The sequence below is a fragment of the Sceloporus occidentalis genome, unplaced genomic scaffold (genome assembly GCF_023333645.1).
Source record: "Sceloporus occidentalis isolate IW3139 unplaced genomic scaffold, rSceOcc1.0.p SCAF_8, whole genome shotgun sequence".
Taxonomy (NCBI): domain Eukaryota; kingdom Metazoa; phylum Chordata; class Lepidosauria; order Squamata; family Phrynosomatidae; genus Sceloporus; species Sceloporus occidentalis.
Genome location: NW_028316988.1, coordinates 39,026,437 through 39,046,644, shown reverse-complemented (window position 1 = coordinate 39,046,644; position 20,208 = coordinate 39,026,437). Strand labels below are relative to the sequence as shown.

The window sequence follows — 20,208 nt, the reverse complement described above, 5'->3', positions numbered from 1 at the left end:
AAGCACTTTGCAAGGAGCTCCCATAGAAAGGAATGGCGTCTGATAACACATTCACGTTACTAGTGAATGCATCGTTGGAAGTGCAGTCACGTCGGAACTGAGCCGGAAAATCTCCAAAAAGCTCCGTGTGATATCCTCCTATATTCCCTCAGGGTGGGCAACTGACAGGGGATGGAGTTCTGCATTGGCCCAGATGGGAGAAAAAGCTGGAAAAATATTGATGACCCACATTGGCAAATCACACCCCACAAGCCTCTTGGGCTCATCTAAACTTGGGCTGCATCTACACTGCAGAAATTATGCGGCTTGACACCGGTTTAACTTCCATGGCTCAATGCTAAGGAATTCTGGGATTTGTAGTTTGTTCTGGTATCACAGTCCTCTGATAGAGCAGGATAAGTATCTCACAAAACTACAGATCACAAAATCCCATAGCATTAAACCACAGCATTTAAAGCAGTGTCAAACCGCATCATTTCTGCAGTGCAGATGCAGCCTTTGTTTCTCATCTAAACTTCAGGCAGTACAAAGAACATATTCACCCAGATACATTTCCATGTGAGGTCTGAAGACACGGTCTCAAACAGCCTACTTGTAGGTCTAAACATCAGATGAGCTTTCCTTTTTACTTTCAGCTAAGCATTACAGGTAGAATTGTAAACTTTCTGCTCTGTTCATTTCCATCAAGGGAGCTAAAACAAAGAGGGAAGCTTCCACCATTTGGAGTCCAAAGTCTGTACAAAAGTGCCCTATCAAGAAGCGGCTAAGGACCTTGCTGTCATCAGATGTAATCTAGATCTCCAAAAGGATATAACCAGTGCTGGATTTATGAACAGGCTAACTAAACTACAGCTCAGGAACTCAGATTATGAGGAGGGTGTCTCTAAATAAATAAACAAAATGAGCCAACAAAAAGACAAACAGGGGAAAAAACACTCTTTTAGGATCACAGACCTCTTCCACTACAAACTGACCTTAAAATTCTGAGCATATGAGAAAGAGGCAAAAGAATAAGACAGGCACTTACCATGAGTAAAATATTTGAAGTCAACTACAAATTTCACATATTCATATGTAATGGGTTCATTTGGATCTAAGTTTCCTCGGGCTAAATGACAGCAAAATTCTATTTGTTTTTCAGCTGAAAGAAAGAAGCAGAATGTGTTGAAACAGCAAAAGTCACACTGACCAGTCCATTTTTAAAAAGACTTTTCTGCAATATACTTTACAAATCATAGTGTAGGGTAATCTCTCCATAGTTTTAAACTCAATTAATAAGAGATAGCAGCCTTGCCATTTCACCTCTGGTTTCCAAAGTAGTCCCAAAACTCATAATGAGAGTGGCAACATTTAGTTCTGAATATTTACCCCAAACAAGAATCTATTCTATGACTTCAATAAAATGTCTAGATTAACTTTGCACCCTGAATCACTCGGGTCTGAAGATTATGAAGTTTAGCTCTTCAAGTCTGAAATAGGGCAGAGGGCAGAAGATATCTCAAGTCCTGTGTGCCAGTTAAGAACTAGTGAGGGTTTATTTTACAGGCTTAACTAGTACTTACATGGCGATTAAGCCATATGTAGAATCCTTAGACAGAGATTCAGTTCTTCTTGCAAAAATAGGAAGCCCAAAAAGTGGAACTGTGAAGGCATGGGAACCACTCTGCCATGCTGCCTTCTTGCACTGCTGGGGTAGCATGAGAAGCCACAGGCCCTAACAGTGTTGCTCTTCTAAAAAACTGGCTATGATCACTGGAAGGAACAGGATCCTGGACTAGATACACCTTTTCCACCTCACCCAACAAACCTCTTCTTGTGGTGCTTGTTCTTAAAACCTTTACTACTATTTATCCTGTCTATGGACCCAAACAGACAGGCCACAATAAAGCTGCTTCGGGGCACTTTGGAGGTCTGCTGTTTAAATGACACATGCATCTTAAGAGGCCAGAAGCTGCACCAAAGCTGCGCTCCAGTCCTTAGGACTGGAGCATGGCTTTGGCGTGGCTTCTGGACTCTTGGGACGCATGCATTATTTAAACATCATACCTCCAAAGTGACCCGAAGCAGCTTTATTTTGCCCTGTCTGTTCAGGCCCTTATAGTATGTTTGAGCCAGAGCTTGGAAATCTCCTTCCCCCGCCCCCCCAAAAAAGAAAGAAAGAAAGAAAGAAAGAAAGAAAGAAAGAAAGAAAGAAGTAGTTTGTTTCTGTAACTCACCATAGTATTTTAAAAGTGATACATTGGCATTAACTTGTTTTAAAATAATAAAATCAACTCATTTCACTACATATTAATAGACTGACTGTTGACAAGAGAGTGGCATAAAACCTGAAAAATGCCACCAGAGATGGCCTTCAAAAGTAACTTTTTCCAACGTTATTAGAAACCATTCTGTGTTAAACCAGTAAGGTAACTATGGTTCTACTGGAAGGAATGAAGTTTTAACAAAGAGCGTAAGCTGTTTTTGGGTCCTGTATGGGAGAAAAGTGAGAAGTTAAACAAGGAAGACGGAAGGAGCGTAATGTGTTCCAACTACCTACATTCTTCATAACATTCTGGTTTCATCAACATCTTATTGCCTTGCCATGTCTCCTCCTCCCCATCAAAGCCAAAATAAACAAAGTGACACTTACAGTTCAGAAAATCTGTTGCCACAGGGTTCGTCATGAGCATGTGTGGAGAAAGCAGCTTGTATACATTGCTCTGTTCACACTCAGGCAGAAAATTTAATATATTTTGGTCCACCAAATCTGACTGATGCAAAAGAATGCTTTGTCATGTTCAAGGATACAATATTAAAAGAACTGCAACACATGAAGGGCTGTTTCATACATGCATAAATCTCACTATCATGCAAACAATGAATTTCCTTAGCCAATGGTGCAAAAAATGCTTCTATTCTACTTTGATTTACCCTGGCTACAAGCTATATGTATGCTGTTTTCATATACATCCATGTTCACATATGCAAGCTGTCGTTCAACTGTAGCTCAAAGAAAACCACGCATAAAGAGTAATTTGTTAGCAAAAATATATATATTACCAATTCTCAGCACACATTTTGGATGTGAATCTGTCAAAATATTACTAATTCCTAGCATATTTTTTGTCATGTGAATCTGTTACAACCTATATACGTATCAATAAATCATAACAGACAGAATTGTGTGGGATTATGTAGGACCAGGGTTTCTAGTCAAGTAGTGCGTCAGTCATTTCATATTCCTATATTCCATCATTCCTTACAAGAACTCATTTGTGTACATCCTGTAAGTCCTGTAAATCCCTTTTTCCTAGGGCTTTTTCACAAATATGATGAGAGCATGTTAATATTGCAGCTAATTAAGGGAAACTATATTCATTTTTTCTGTCTTGCTACAGTCTCTAGTGAAAAAGCTGTGCAAGTTTTTGTAGTGCTTCTAGAAACAAAACTGAAGGCAGTGGGGAAGGGGCTTAATGCATGGCAGGAGGTTGGACTGGATGGCCCTGGAGGTCTCTTCCAGCTCTATCGTTCTATGAATGCATTGATGCATGGCTAACAGCAGCTCTATTAACCCTCAGCCAAGTCTCTGGAAAATCTTTGTCTGTGCCTATGTTGCTTGCATTGGCCAGAATCCTGTATGACAGTGACAAATGCATAATTTAGAGTTACGCACTCATGACTATTACATATTCAGGGTCCTTACATAGGGGCTATGTAAGGAACATGAAAGCCTCCCAGTCTCCACTGACCAGGAATCAGCCCCTGTGAGCAATAGGAATCATGATTGACAGTGGAACAAGCTGCTTCAAAGTGTGGTGGAGTTTCCTTCTTTGGAGGTTTCTAAACAGAGGCTGGATGGCCACTTGTTGGGGGTGCTTTGATTGTGTATTCCTGCATGGCAGAATGGAGGTGGGTGGCCCTTGGGGTCTCTTCCAACTCTATGATCCTATGAGTCTGTTCCCTTGTTAGGTAGCAGCTGATGGCATTTCCAACACACCCCTCCAGCAAGGGGGAAGCATGAAAGGAGTCCTGCTGCTTGTCGCACCAAAGATCACTCATGGAGTGGAAATGGCAAGTGACAGGAGAACAGGTCCCTGTCACTCCTAGTGGCTGATGCCTAGTGAGGATGGAGGAGATGGGCTGGTATTCAGTGTGTACCATCAGAACCAAGGTGCCTACGCATGCACATCTTCCATACAGGGTTCCGGCCAAAGTTTTTATCCTTCAGCTGTTGCTCTACACAACATTTACACACATTATCCTCACTCTCATGCATTCTCCTACTGCTCTTTCTGTAATTTTCCTTAACAGAAAAAAAGGAGGAAAAGACTGTTTCCCAACACCTTTGCAGTGCTAACCCATAGTTCAAGGATTATAATTCTAATGTTAACAGAGAAACGTTCAGACACAACTTACCGGTAAATGTCCAAGAAGAGAAGAAACGCTATCAGACACATAAATAATAATCCCATCAGTGGTAAGTGCAATGAGAAACCCATCCAGTGCCTAGAGAGAAGAAAAGGAATAATTTAGAACTACATTTACATGTATCCTGTTTATAAGGACATTACTTTGAGTTCTGCAATCCTGGCCTACATTCTTAAGATTAAAACCCAATATTACTTGGTTCCAGGTAAAATGAATTTATGGACAGAAAGGAAAAGAAAAAGGGAAAAGCAGAACAGACAAAACCAAAAATCAAAAACCAGTTAATCAAAGAACATGCCAACCCAGAATAAGAATAGACAGGATCCAAAACTGACTGAAACTGGATCCAGAATAGTTATACTCCCATCCAGTTCAGCAACTAAATTCAGGCTGCATTTTACCTTTACCTTCTCATTCCCTTTCTTTGTGTCTCATGAATTTAAATTTTGTAGGCCCTGGGGGCAAGAGATGTCTTATTACTGAGTTCTGTAAGCTGCTCTGGGAGTTCCTCTCCCTTTTTTGATGAAGAGCAAGATAAAAAAAGAAAGAAACTTTAACTAAATGTAACATTACAATCTACGCAAAGTCCTAATTGTGTCACCAGGGAGTACAAACGGTAAATTCATATGCAACATGTGCTGGCAGACTTCATTTTAGAAATATACGTAGCTTCAGTAAGTTTAGAAAACTTAATTCAGGAAACTAAAGTTGTTTATAGCATAACTATGTTGATAAGACTAAAGCATTTTTTGCTTACAGAATATATTGAAAGCCCACAGTTTTGCATGCTTGCGCCTTATTCAGCTTTGAATCACAACAACCCTGTTCCCAGGACTGCCTCTCCTTTCCCACTTCATACCAAGCGCTACCTTCTGTGAACATTGGCAGTCCAAAGCCATTTTTCCTCACTCACATCTGCTCATTAGCCAGCCTCAAAAGATAATTTTGTGAGATATTTAGACTTCACTGTCAGAGAGCTCTGGTGTGACAAAAAAACTACAAATCCCAGATGTCCATAGCATTGAGCCATAGCAGTTAGAGTGGTGTCCATCTGCATTATTTCTGCAGTGCAGATGCAGCCTATGTCTCTTCAGGCCAACTCCGATTATGGCAACCTTATCCTGGCGCTTTCCTAGCAAGATTTATTCAGAGAAGGTATGCCATTGTCTTCCTTTAAAGCTGAGAGAGTGCAACTTGCCCAAGCTCACTCAGTGGATTTCCATGGCTGAACCTTCAAACTCTCGACTCCTGGAGTCCCAGTTCATTATTCAGATTTGCTTCTTACAATCATGAATGTCTCTCCCTTTTCTCCTGGGCACTTAAGGAAAGAGAGGAAAGCACAAAGCCTATAAAATTCCCAACAGCAGTTTTTAAAGCTATGCAGTGAGGAACTTTGGATGCAGATAGTAGCAAAAGTTTTCAGTTTTCTTTGGTCTGAGTGATTGAGTTTCTTCCTTCCCTTTCTACTGAACACATCTCTGATGGTTTTCCAGTGAAGAATATGGCTGGTAGTTTTCTTGTGTGTGGTATGGATGGCAACACTTTCCCAAGATGACAGCCAGTGTTGTCCTACAAATTTAGCCTAATCAGCATAGAGCAATGTAGGAAGATTGTGGAGCTGGTACTCAGCATCTCAGTTGTCTCTCTCTCTTTTTTCTGTTACAGTTGCATGCCTTCAAGTTATGACAACCTTATCACAGGGTTTTCTTGGCCAGATTTGTTCAGAAGAAAATTGTCATTGTGTTCCTCTGGGGCTGTGAGAATGTGACATGTCCAAAGTCACCCAGTGGATTTCCATGACTGAGCAGTAATTCGAATGCTGGTCTCCCAAGTCCTAGTCAAACACACAAACCACTACATCATACTGGCTTGTTCATTTGTTTCTACTTGTTCATATATTTTGCCCCTGAACCAGACATGGAGATCATTAAAAGAATGCTAAACGTAAAGAGCTAGATAGATGTCAAGGCAGAGAGGTTTTATGAAATAGGCACCTGCTGCAAGTAAAGCCTATAAAGAGCTCCTGTGAGCCAGGAGCTTGTTTTGATTAAACTGCAACGGATCGACTTGTTCAGCAAGAGGCATTTGCAGATGGAGGTAAACAGACAGACTTTTCCAAAGAAGGTGAGTCATCACATCTCTATGAGAAGGAAATAATAAAGGCACTGCAATTCTAGGCCAGTGCACACCCTTTAAACCTTAGTGGAGGAAACAGAACAGAGAATTGTCTGAAAGGGATGGAAGCTCTTGCTTTAACATGCAGAGAAATGTCTTGTTTGCAAGGTGGAAAACATGGCAACAAACTCTTCTAGTGCAGAATTTTTTATAAACATCTGAAGCAGAAAACTGCAGATTTTACATAAAAGTCTGACAAATGCTCATTCCAAATAAGTATGTAAGCAAACCCCCTAATTCCTCTGATTTAGGAAATTCAAGAGTACAGTTTATGAAAGTCTCAGACCCCACAGTACACATGTGAGGAACTAGAAATGTGTGATTGTACAAACCACAAGGGCTGGACATACTTTTATGCTCTGCTGTAACAACTGGCTCCTCAAGACAGACCTGGAGAAAAATCGAGAGATTTACTTCCAGATCGTACTCTTCCTGTCTTCACCTACATTGTGTGTGCTGTCTAAGAGTGTGACATAGGTTCTTTTTGCCCATGTTGTCTAAAATGAATGAATGGAGTGAAATTGAGGCCACACTGTCACCCACATAAAGCTGTTGGTGGATAACACCCTGTATTAAGCAAGATGTGGTTTTCTAACACCTTTTGACAGGCATTGGGATGTATGACCTTGTGGCAAAGAGCCTCAAACATCCTTGTTAGTCATCCCACTTTATACAACCCACATTCCATCTTACCTCCAACATTAACTGTGTGAACTCTTCATTGCTAAGAAATGAAGGCTTCCAGTCTTGTCTAATCTCACAGGCCTCTGTCTGTGCTGTGATTTCTGAAAGAAAAAGGAGCAATGAAGAAGATCCCAGTAAAGAATATGGTTTTGTGTAGAGCAGCAGGATTCAACATGAAGGCACATGACAATGCACATACCCTCCATGATTTCACAAACCACATTGGTTTGACACATGTGGCCAAGAAACATTCAAGTGTGGTCAAGATGGCTAAAGTTACTGAAAAGGATGAACACACAGACTAGGCGAGGCTGCAGCATTTTGTTTTTGCCTAAACCTACTGGGAAAGGCAAGATTCTGCCCTTTCTCTGTTCCTTCCTGAGTTAATGAAGTGCAAATTGCTTTTCAATTTTGAATTCATTTTGCAAAAATTGAAGTAAGCTGAGGTTAAAAGAGGAAAGTGGGAGGAGGAGAGAGAAACTGGGACATTTAAAAGCAGCTGAAAATGTACGATGACAGAGGATTTATCAGGATTGTCTGTAGCAAATTTGGACAGTTGGAGGGTGTACACTGCACTAATTGTCAATGCTTTTGGTATAGTTTTGGAATTGCTTCTAAAGGAGATGCATACAGAAGGCCTCAGCATCAACCTTTGATATATCCAGTTTTAAGGAACAGGTAGCAAGTGATAAGAAATGTTCAAATCCTTCCAAGTAACCTCAAGGCCTATTCTTTTCCTTGTACCAATGCCCTGGCATTTTAAAGAACACTTTCTTATTTTTAAAACAATTTGTCCTCCAAAGTATGCACATTGTCCCTGTCCAATACTTTGCTATGCTTGTGTTATCTGAAAGAAACCCATTAAGATTTACAGTCTACTGTAAGTCAGTGAAGAGGCATTTAGATAAGACATAGAAACCTGCTCTCTCAGAAAAATTTACTCATGATATCAGAATGGCAGTAAGCTATAAAATAATTTTAAAATATGTCATTTCTACATTTTGTTTGCTAATGAGAATTTTCTCTACTGAAGAATTAAAAAAAAGAATTCTAAAGATTTTTTTAAAAGCACTTTCTCTTGATAGAAATGAACAGATAATCTGATTGTATTAGTTTGTTGCTAGATTACATTTTTAAAGTAATTCTAAACATTAAACAGCCCTTCTGCAAAGGCACACAGCTGGCACGCCATTCAAATACCTTTCTGTTTCTGTAAGAAGTCGATGGTCCTCTGCAGTATGGTGGATTTGTCCATTTTGAGAGGATGGCCATGGCCCTGCAGCATGGTGCACAGCTCCTTAATGAGGACATTGAACTGATCTCTTCTTTTCTTCTCTGACTTGTTGCGCGATGCCCTAGTCAATGACAACACAAAAGGACACTGAAAGTAATGAAGGGATAATGGAAGAATTTGTCAAATTGGGCTTGAGGGCAGGGAAGTGGGGAGTTGAACCAAGCTTGCTCAGTCCCACTAGAAAAAATGGCAGGTCCAGCCCAAGACATTCTGCTGTCTCAGATGAAGAGCACAAGGATGATCTCTCTTCCATGCTATGTACAAAAGGCTAACTGGATCAGTGCTTGAATCTCCCATCAGACTGCTGGCTGGGATATCCTCCACTAGCCTCAGCAAGGATAACTTTGGGATTGCAAAACAGGCCACTTGGCACACAATCCTCTCCTTCAAAATTATTCTGCCACCTCCCAGCCTCTGACATTTGAGAAAAGAGCTGCAACCTGACTGATGGCAAGGTCATGTCTGGTAAACTGAAGTTCCTTCTTCACAGGCATAACAACCCTGTCATTGGAGACAAATTTCCTGGAGGGATCTGACTTGGAAATGAGATGCTGCACTATCATCCATCTTCTAATACCTCAGGACTTTATAATTCTTATGCTCCTAAACAAAAGCTCTTTAAAAGCCAGTGACCTGACTTCAGCAATTCCAGTGTTGAATGTGTGCGTAAGGTCTACATATCCAGCCATTAATTCCTAGTTTCCAAGGATCAGATGTTTGTTACTGCTGTATGCCTTCAAGTTGTTTCTGATTTATGACGATCCTAAGGGGGTTTTCTTGGCAATATTTTTTCATAGGAGGTTTGCCATTGCCTTCCTCTAGGGCTCTGAGCATATGACTTGCCCAAGGTCACCCAGTGAGTTTCACGGCCAAGCTGGGAATCGAACCCTGGTCTCCAGAATTGCAGTCAGGCACTCAAACCATTACGCCACACTGGATCTCTATGCCTATATTTGAGGCTAATGATATCTTATCACTTTATCCTCAGTCAAGCTTTGTTGTCGTTTTTAATGTGCCTTTAAATACAGTGGGTACTTGGTACCCACTTGAGTTTGGTTCCTGGCCCCCTGTGGATAGCAAAATCTATGGATGCTCAAATCCCATTAAATACAATGACAACATAAAATGGTGTCTCTTATATAAAATGGCAATATCAGGGTTTGCTTTTTGGAATTTATATATTTTTAAAATATTTTCAAGCCATGGATGCTTGAATCCACGGATAAAAATATAGTTTGTGACTTATGGTGACTCTAATCATGGAGTTTTCTTGGCATGATTTGTTCAGAGGAGGTTACCATTGCCCTCCTTAAGGCTGAGAGAGTGTAACTTGCCCAGTGCACTTCCATGGCTGAGCAGGGATTTGAACTCTAGTCTCCCAGAGTCCTAGCCTAATACCTAAACCACAATGCCATGCTGGCTCTCTTATGCTTTGTTAGGCATTATGAAAATGAATGAAATTTCACATGCTATGCTGTCTACTCTTCTAAAGAATAAGAAATAAGGAGGTCCATGTGGTGCCAATGTTGGCTTCGCTCCAGCACCAAGTTAAAACATGGATTTTTATTAAAGCCTAATGGAGAGCTAACGATTTTGCCCAAATCTGTACTGGTATGTGGGTTTAAATTGTTTTAATTTATTATAATTGTTAAATTGAGTAATATGCTTTTAGGCTGTTAAATTATTTCTCACTGTGTTAAAATTTTAAATTCGTTTAAATTCGTTTTATTTGTATGCTGCCTGGAGAGCGTACAATGTGGAGTGAGATGTAAATATTTTTTAAAAGAAAGAAAGAAGATTCTTATTTTCCAGTTGTATTTTTTAGGGTTGGAGACACTGCTATTAGAAGAGGCACAGTGGCAGCTACATTTTCAGGTATAAACCAACTGGTAAGTAGCCCCGCTTACAATTGTGCATACGTCCATCTCATACCTCTTTGCCCTGTCCTTCTCATCTTCGTCCATCAGCTCGTTTACAAAATGCAGAGTTCTGGAACGCAAGCAAAACAAAGGTCATATTTTTGGAGGCCCAAGAAACATTGCTTAATGCCTGAAACTGGTGGCGTCCTCATCACATCACTGTTTTTGTATTTATTCGGTGACTTTTTTTAGACTGATAGCCTACCCAGAGTTTGAAGAAATTTACTTTTTTGGACTACAGCTCCCCAGGTGACGTGACCAACAGCCATGCTGGCTGTAGGATTCTGAGAATCGTAGTCCATAAAATAATATCCACAAGTTTTGGACCTACCCCACCCCTAGGACCGAAATGGACAGAAAAATATCCTCAGGAGTGGCTAAACTAGCCACAACTCATCAGAAAGCAACAGCTTCATTTTATAACCAAACTAGCTTTGTTGATCTACTAATATTTCAAATACTTCAGCTAGAGTTTTGTTACCAGTTTTCTATTTGTGAATGACAAACCAGGACCCCCAGTTCAGATATAATGTTAAATCTGCTGCCTGGACATTTCCTATAAGGTTAGCCATTCCCACTGGCAAGAAAAAGTGATAGGTCAGCTTGCAACAACCTGGTAGCAGTGCTGGCCTATATGTGAATAATGACTACTACCCTATTTTCTCATCCGGAAAGCATGTCAAATTAATATTAGTATTAACATTCACAAGTAGCCTATGTTCTGATTTGTTCCGATTCAGATTTGTCACTCCCCATCTGAGAAGAGTGATGAAACGTGAGATGGAGAAGGCTAACACTAGCATGTTCACATTGTTTCAACCAGCAGGGGTTGGTGAATCCTATGTCAGTGGGGTGATAAATTAAATCCAAGGCCCCATTCCCACTGGCTTATAATGCGGATCAGGATGTGAATCATGGATGTATCGTTCCCATTTGAGCGCGCATTCGATCCGCATCGCTCCAATATCGTTCCCATTGGAATTTGAATCTGACTCCCATGTGATCAAATTATCCTGAAAAAACCCGAATCAGTGGTTGATAAACCAGTTTAATTTAACAGCACATTTTCAGCGAGTTTTCCTGTGCCTCCTGAGTCTGATTCGCAGCATATGAATGGGAACGAAAGGGTGTCCAGTTCAGGAACTTGGGGGTGTGAGGAGCAGTGCTAAAGGGGCTGGCCTGGGGGTGTCACCCGCTTGTTCTCTTTCCTGCATTACCAGCGCCATTTTCTCCCGTTCGCATAGTCTTTCCCCCAGTGGATTGGGAAGCAGGGTAAGGCGGTCATGCTACATTGAGCTCCAAACCCAGTAAACACATTACTCCCCCTGCAACCTCCCCCTGCTTCACATTCATAGACCGATATGTGAGGAGAGCCATTGAACACCATTTTAAACTATTTTTTTTTCTTTTTTTGCCTCTGCCTGAGAGCCTGAGCAGCAGATGGGCTTTGCAGTACATGTCTGCTTGATCGACCCCCAGACAGCCCAAGGAGCAATGGGGGAGGCAAAGGGATTTGGGGGGAATAGAGGCTCCTTCTCTCTTCCAGAGGGAGTCTGGGGAGACACAGAAGAGCCTGGGACGCAAAGGGCGAATAGAGGCTCCTTCTCGCTTTAGGGTGAATAAACGCCCCTTCTCTCTTCCAGAGAATAGATTTGAGAGGAATAGAGGCTCCCTTCTCCCTTTCCCATGGGGAAAAGCACCTAAGCGACTGATTGGCTGTGACGTCCAGCGCTTAGGCGCTTGATTGACAGCTGCTTTAAAAAAAAGAAGTTCCAGAGGGCAATGGGAACGGGGAGCAAAATAACCCACTTCAAATTACCACAGGGAAAATACCAATGGGAACAAAAACAGGGGTAAAAAAAACCAGGTCTGTTTGCACACATTTTTAATGGGAACGATGGGTCAGATTTGATGCTTTGATTTGGATTTCCTGCATGGCAGGGGGTTGGACTGGATGGCCCTTGTGGTCTCTTCCAACTCTACGATTCTATGATTCTATGATTACGACTCGGAGGGAAAATCGCAGCGATATACGTCGCGTTATATGCCCAGTGGGTCTGGCCCCCGAGGCCTTCAAAACTAGGTTTAAAGGAGCTGTCCAAGGCACTGAACCTATTTAGGAAGATCTCTTTTAAAGCCTGGATTTAAAGCTCACCCCCAATGATATGGAAACACCAGGTACCATTGGATTCCAGATGTTTCCCTTATGAATGAACATGTTTTTATGTGTTTGAAAGCTTCGGAAGGAGAAGAACCCCCTTTTTAAAAAAAGAAAACGGAATAAAAATTCAGCATAAAATGGAACGTATAATAATTTTTACATGGAAAGAATAATGAGAAAAGTTTCACTTTTCTATATCAGAAATTCAGTGGGCCCTCCACATTCACTGGGGTTAGGGGTGCAGGACTCGCCATGAAAGTGGGAAAACCACAGATCATTTTTTTAAAACTATTTTTTTAACCTGAGAGAATACCTTTCTAGGAATCTGCAGGTCCTCCAGTGCAACCACTGGAAGATGACCATAGAAGTGCACTGGAAGGCATGCAACAAGCTAGGGAAGTGTTATTTCTGCAGTGTGTTTTGGCCCTATGTTTCATTCCCACTTCTCTGAGTTTTTGAACACTTAAAGATTAACGCATAATTGGTGAGGTGGATTAGATTCACTAGGCCAGACGAATGATGAGAAATCACATTCCTGATATGCCAGACAGGTCAGGACAGACACCCAAGCCACAATCTGGTCCCACACCCTTTTATTTCACCAGTGCCTGTGCTACTAGGAAGAATCCTCCCATTAGAGAAAGAAAAGAAAAAATCCAGCCCGAGCTAATCGTGAAATTTCCATTGGAACCATACACACCCCATTGAAAGAAGCCAACCAGAATCCCAAAAGCTCTGTCTCACTTTCACTGATGAATCCACAGTACCACACCCAGAGCCCCAGGAATCTTTTTAGGTGGGTGCAACCAATTTTTTTTTTTTTTTGCTGCACAGCAACCATAGCTTCTAGTGGTTTAATAGCTGTGTAAGTTGTACACGGCAGGACTATACCAAGCCAATAAGGAAAGGAAAGCCCGCACCAGCCATCTTCCACCTATATATACTCACACCTTTTAAGAATTTTTGGATGTGCACCATATTTTGTTTTTATTTATTTCACTCATATGCCGCCTTTCTCCCCGGAGGGATCCATGGTGGCTAGAATTCTTGGCCAAATTACGGTCCCCAAATGAGTGTATATGTGTGATTAAAGATACACATAAAGACATGGGCCTACTCCCAGTGCCATTTAAAAAACTTTGTAGTGCTATTCCAAGGGTGCAGCCAAATCCGTTTCAAAATTCATTGAAAAGTTTTTAGATTTCTTGTCTCTATAGAAGTGACTCTAGTCTGAAAGAATTGGAACAATAGCACATTGCTACACATCACACTGGTGTTCCCTGCCACAAACACATAATAAATGCAAGACATATCCTCATTTAAGCTCATGTAGGCAATTTTCCACATTATACCTATTGCGGGGGGGGGGGGGATCTCTGTGATACCCTCGTGTTTTCATCACAGCAAATGCCTAAAATGTGGGAAATAAAATACAGTTTTCCAGATGTGTGCCTGTCAGTATTTAAAGACATATGCACACAGGCAGTTCTATACTTTATGCATTCCTTTAAATAACACCAACACTGTTGGGTTTGTACAACTATCATAATGTACAATGCTGCTCTTAAAGTGCTCAGATGTATGTACATGGGTCTATAACTGACTGTACACAAAGTTTACAAGAAGGAAGTGCTAGCTAAAGAGAAAAATATTATTTTTAAAACTTCTGAGTTCTGATTTGCTAATAGTATTTTAGAGTTTCTGACTAGTCTAGGGCAGGGCAGGGCAAGGAAGAGCAAATAGTAGACTAGCAACCAGTGACCTGAAATAAATCAGTTTGGGGTTTTCCTTTTACTCCAATTATTTGGACTAAAATAATTGATTTTTTTTCCCCCTTTCTTACTTTTTAATAACTATGATACTGATACGCACAAAGTTTATGGGTAAGCTAGGCATGGGGAAGGGTGTATATCTGTGAAAAGACTGTTAGTTCCAATACAGTACTGAAAAAAATAATTTGGACATTCTGGGAGTTGTAATCCTAAAAGGTAACTTTTCCAAACCATATCCACACCTTTTTACTAGCAGCGCCCTTCATTTTAAAAAAAGGAGGAGCACCAGATGAGGAAGGTATCTGAGATATAGGAAGCAAATAACTGAGTCAAAATGAAAACCATCCTGTTCAGAGAAGCCTTCCCAGGCATTGCATAATTGTCACTTACTATTTGATGTTCTTTTGGTGCCTGTTTATCAAACCATTTCCTGTATTGCTATGTACTGTATATGCATTATCCTACTTGAGAGTATGTATTTTCCCTGGAAAATGATTAACCATCTATTATGAAGCCAAGCCCTCCCTCCAGTCCATCTGCCTTGGTCCAGGCCTCAGAGGCAGAGAGGAACTGCTGGACCTCTGACCCTTTCCCTCCACCACTCTCTTCTCCTTCTGTGTCATGTCTTTTTAGATTGTAAGCCCGAGGGCAGGGAACCATCTAACTAAAAAGATTGCATGTACAGCGCTGTGTAAATTTACAGCACATCATAAATAAAGGTTAATAATAATAATAATAATAATAATAATAATAATAATAATAATTACCTGTTCTATCCCTTAGATTCATCAGTCCTGGATGGCAGGGTATGATAAGTGTGCACCTTATTAAAACCATTAAAGTAAAGATGGCGAAGAAACGAAACCTAGAAGAAAAAGTAAGTCGAGTTTTAGCACACCCTCCTATTATATTTCGAGGTAGCAAAATATACCTTCCCCTGGCAAGGCTTAAGTTTAAAGACACATCCAGGTAGCCAGAAGCAGACTTCAAATGGGGAGCAGGTTTGAACAGACATATACATGAAAATGTATAACCAAGGGTGTTTCTTTATTTTATTTACAGAGGTAAGCAGAATGAAATTGAAGTCGCACACACTTCTCAAAACTAATTATCCTAAAATATCATTATTTAGACAAAACTAAATACAAAAGGCCAGGTGCTTAGAATTCTTCTTCAAAAAGGCTTATCTGGAGAGCTATTCCTCAATGAATGTGGAAGCACTGAAGACATTATCTAAGGTCAGCACTCTTAAGTCACTCCATGCAGAATTATGTACAGGGAGATCGAGAACTTTAAGTACCTTTGTCACTAAGCCTTCTGGAGCTTTATATAGAGTTGAATTGAACTGCTCTCACTGTGAACTTGGTAGGAAACCAGATATTCTGTGCTAATGTATTTTCTTGATTCACCTTTAAGCCCCTAGTTATGCAAAGCTGAGGTTGACAAGATTTCCAGATAAGCATTAGACCCCACTTTAAACACCTATCCAGGGAATGTCACCTCCCATAAAGACTGCTAGAGTTTTCCAACGATGTTCAGCTGGATATAGTTCCTTTTTTTTTTCTTTTGAAGATCTGTATAATGTTACTGTTGTGTTCCCTGAAGTCTGAATGGTTTTGTGTTTTTTTACTGTTAAACCAGACCTAGAGTAAACAGCCCTTATAAAAGGTCACTCTGACACAGAGGGCACCTTCAGGAAATGAGCTGTCCTCCATAAAGTACATACTGTATATGGCCATCCTATTGTGTCATCCCTTCACAAGGTAGGCAAACCATTTTCAGTTCTGCCTTCAAACAACGAGTCTTTCAAACATTTCCCCTGATCTATCAATTCTGTTTTCTGTGTTATTAGGCAGCTTGGTTTTTGTTAATGCTTTTGAAGCAATCTATAACATTTCCAAGTATTGTATGATGGATTATTGTACAAATGTTCTATGAACTATGCCGAATTCCCAGAATCTTCAAGCTTACTTAGCCATTGGCTGGACTGGCTGGGAGATTTTGGAACCTGTGATCCATAAATACCTAGCTTTTGGGGGTGAGGACAAACAATGTTTATATGTTCATATATCCTCCAACTGCCCCAGTTTGGCAGGGACAGTCCAGATTAATGCCCTGTTGTCCCACTTTTTCAGCTTATTTCAGTTGCTGCAAAATGAGTTCAAAGTAGTTTGACCACAGTTAACTCAGGAGGAAAGAGTGTAAAGGAGTAGATGGACTCTTGCCCTTCCCAGTAGGCTCAGGCAAAAGCAGACTTCTGCAGACTCTCCTATATTCTTCCTCATTGATAACTTTTGCCATATTGACCCCACTCTGATGTTGCTTGGCCACACATATCCCAGTTTTCCTATGTGAAATGTTGGAGGGTATGTGTTCAGAGAAGATACTTTTGCAGAGAATAGTAAAGATCAACATATTAACATAGATTTCAAAGATATAGCTGTGTTAGTCTGTAGACTCAGTACACAGAGAGATCTTGTAGCACCTTTAACACTAACTGAAAGGAAGAAATGCATCTGAGGAAGTAGACTGATGTCTACAAAAGCTCTTGCTGCCAATTTCTTTCTTTCAGTTAGTCTCAAAGGTGCTACAAAATCTGTCTATGTACATATTCCAGAAAGCTGGGGGTATAGTTATTTATTGTCTTCTTCATTCATGGAGAACACAGTTCACTTAATTATTAAGGTTGCAATGTAATAACAACATGAATTAATTAGCATTTATATTAGAGTCAACTTGAAGCGTTCAAATCACATTACAGTATCTGGGTGAAGAGAGCTAGGCAGGCAGATAGATTAGAAAGCTGGAATTTATGTTTATTTGTCCGGTTGCCCAAGGGAGGAAAGAGTGCATGAATGAAAAGTATGGCTTCGTGTGTAAAAACGCTTGTTACAAGACGCACAGGCTTTTGAGCATGATGCAGCAAAATGTGGAGCCGTAAAAAGAACTAACCTAGATGGTACAAATAAGGTCAAAATATTCTTAACTGGATTAAACAGTTTAGGGCTACGTGGAGCCCTAAGTATTCACCATCTCGTTTTAAGCTGGCGCTTAAAATAGCATTGACTTAAGATACGTCAGAAAAGTTTCATAAGATAACGTGCTCAAACTTGCAATTGTGTATTTATATCGGATATGTCATCTTAACCGCTATCACTGCATCTAATGCAATATATAGACATTTTTGCAGCTAGAAGGAAAAAGTAAAATATAATCTCATTGGACAACTGTATAATTTGTCATGATTTGTACCCAACAGATAAAGGTAGTTTTGTTTCTAGTTCTTTATCTTGGTGCACTGATTGTTTGAACATCGGTGCTTAAAATTTATATTCGGTTCCTTAAACTCTGGTTAAAAATGCAGTGTGGGGTGTGTGTTGTTTAAAAGAACATTTATTAGAATTTACTTTCAGGGAGAAAATGTTTAGATACTAACAGCTCAGTGGCAAAACTATACCTGGGGTTTCCATAGTTGACTTTCCCTCAAAGTGGCCATGTGTCCTGCTTTACAATCTTTACAATATTAAAAATTTTAAATATTTAAAATTTACAGAAGAACTGCCAGAAGACCATCCTTTATTTGAAGATGTCCTCTAGTTGAAGGCCTATCTAGTCCAAGTATAAAGACCCATACAAAGGGAAAGCAAGGACCATGAACCAACCTTTAGCAGCACCTCTGCAAAAGAAAGACAAGCAAACAGGGCACTATTGTGATATATTGCTATGTATAATCATTACTGGGGTTTCTAAATTGGAAAGTATAGAGGGTTGTCATTCTTATGTGCCTTCGGGTTGTTTCCAATTGTTGACAGTCCTAAGTTATCTTGGCAAGATTTATTCAAAGGGGTTTTGCCCTAGTCTTCTTCTGAGGATGAGATTAATACAACTTGTTCAAGGCATGAAAACGCAAGGGGTTTTCATGGCCAAGTGGGGATTCAACAGAGAGGCTGAGATAATATGACTTGTCCAAGGTCACCCGGGGTTTTTTTTATGGCTGAGTGGGGATTCAAACCCTGATGTCCCAGAATCCTAGGGTGCATCTACACTGTAGAAACAAAGCTGTTTGACACCACTTTAACTGCCACGGCTCCATTCAACAGAATTCTGGGATTTGTAGTTTTGTAGGGCACCAGTACCGCAAATGTGAACTTCAGAGGGGCAAATTGCATCGATCAAGGTAAAGGGTAGTATGAACTTCTTTCCGGATCTGCTCAATTCTATCCAGAGCAAGTGGGAATGGGCCTGGGGCCTAACACTCAAAGCACTATACCACACTGGCTCTTCATGTATTAGCACATAAAAAATATGCAAATCCAAATCCACTGTTATCTTAGGTGGCATTGTTAGCAATGCATGAAATGGCCACCCAATTTTCACTGGGGTCAATAGAGGAGAAAGAAAGCCAAGTAAGCACTTCTTGTCTTGTGTGCCTTCAAGTTGTTTCAGACTTAAAGTGACCCTAGGAAAAACCTATCATGGGGCCTTCTTGGCAAGTTTCTTCAGAGGGGTTTGCCATTGCCTCTCTCTCTGAGGCTGAGAGAGTGTGACTTGCCCAGAATCACTCGGTGTGTTTAAGCACTATCAAGGAAACAAACAGAGCAAAAAACCCCAAACACACTGCAAATCTGTCTCTTACCCCCAGCTTGCATAGCTGACTCTCATCTGATAGTTCTTCCCCACTGCAGAAACAAAGCAGTTTGAAACCACTATAACTGTCATGGCAAATCCTTTGGAATCCTGGGATTTGTAATTTGGTGGTGCCTTACTAAACTACAAATCCCAGGATTCTGTAGGATAAAGGCATGGCAGTTAAAGTGATGTCAAGCTGCTTTATTCTGCAGTTCAGATACACCCTGAACTCCATTTGTTAGTACCTACTTGAATAAACCCACTGAACCAGCAACTATATTATGAGTAGGTAAATCAGATTAATTTAATGTATTTATTCTAGTTGGGATTAATATTTGTTAGCAGACTCTGGTTTAATTATTTTATTCAGTGGTTTTATTGCAACGTAAATAATTACATTGCATTTATGTTACATGTCTATGGTTTTTATTGTTGGGAGCCACTAGGATTTCAAACAGAGCGTAAAATGTTTTCCCTATATTAACTTTGGCTGGATTGTGTCCAAAATTAGTTTTAATGAATTCTGTCAAACAATTATGTATCATTCATTTTGTGTACAGAAAACAACTGCGTTTATATTTTGTGATTAATAAATTGGTTAAAAGAACAGCAGGCCTTTAAGAAAAAGTTTGGATATGAATGCAGTGCACAATCTCATTTGGGGGAAAACAATCTTCATTTTATCATGCAGTCTTAAGTTTTCTTTGTGGGTGGTTGATAGGTTGCCAAATATCTTCAGAGTAGCATCCCTATGTAAGTGTTACCTTTTAGAAAAACAGCACCAGGGGAATTAAAACGTTGCAGGCATATAAATCACACTGTGTGATAATCTCTTCTGCATATGCACTGCCGAAAGCTATGTAGCAAAATTACAGAATGCACAATGAAAAGCTACTTTTGCATCCATTAGCACTTGTGTAGTATTGCAATGTGCTGCAATTATTTAGAGGTGGGCAAACTGCCATCTAATTTAGAACGAGTCTGTATTTAAAACCAAATAATATGGAAGTTATGGAGCTAGTGTGATGTGGTTTGAAAGTTGGATTAGGACTCTGTAAAACCAGAGTTACTTGGCCATGGAAACCCACTTGGGCAAGCCACACTCTCTCAGCTTCGGAGGAAGACAATGCCAAATCTCCTCTGAACAAATCCTGCCAAGAAAAC

The 20,208-nt window shown here is 40.3% G+C and overlaps 1 protein-coding gene across 3 annotated transcripts in view; it reads right to left on the bottom strand.

Moving 5' to 3' along the window:
• Positions 1–20,208, bottom strand: part of PASD1 (PAS domain containing repressor 1) — a 118,621-nt gene that overhangs the window by 30,494 nt on the left and 67,919 nt on the right. For 2 of the 3 annotated variants that reach the window (XM_089536347.1, XM_089536346.1), the window contains exons 3-9: positions 15,183–15,280; positions 10,496–10,552; positions 8,470–8,624; positions 7,279–7,370; positions 4,399–4,488; positions 2,633–2,753; positions 1,028–1,141 (exon numbers count right to left, since the gene is read on the bottom strand). In XM_089536347.1, coding sequence (XP_089392473.1) covers positions 1,028–1,141; positions 2,633–2,753; positions 4,399–4,488; positions 7,279–7,370; positions 8,470–8,624; positions 10,496–10,527 — 604 coding nt within the window. In that variant the 5' untranslated portion in view covers positions 10,528–10,552; positions 15,183–15,280. Of the gene's footprint in view, positions 1–1,027; positions 1,142–2,632; positions 2,754–4,398; positions 4,489–7,278; positions 7,371–8,469; positions 8,625–10,495; positions 10,553–15,182; positions 15,281–20,208 lie in introns of those variants that run through there. The other variant, XM_089536349.1, reaches the window with a different exon arrangement.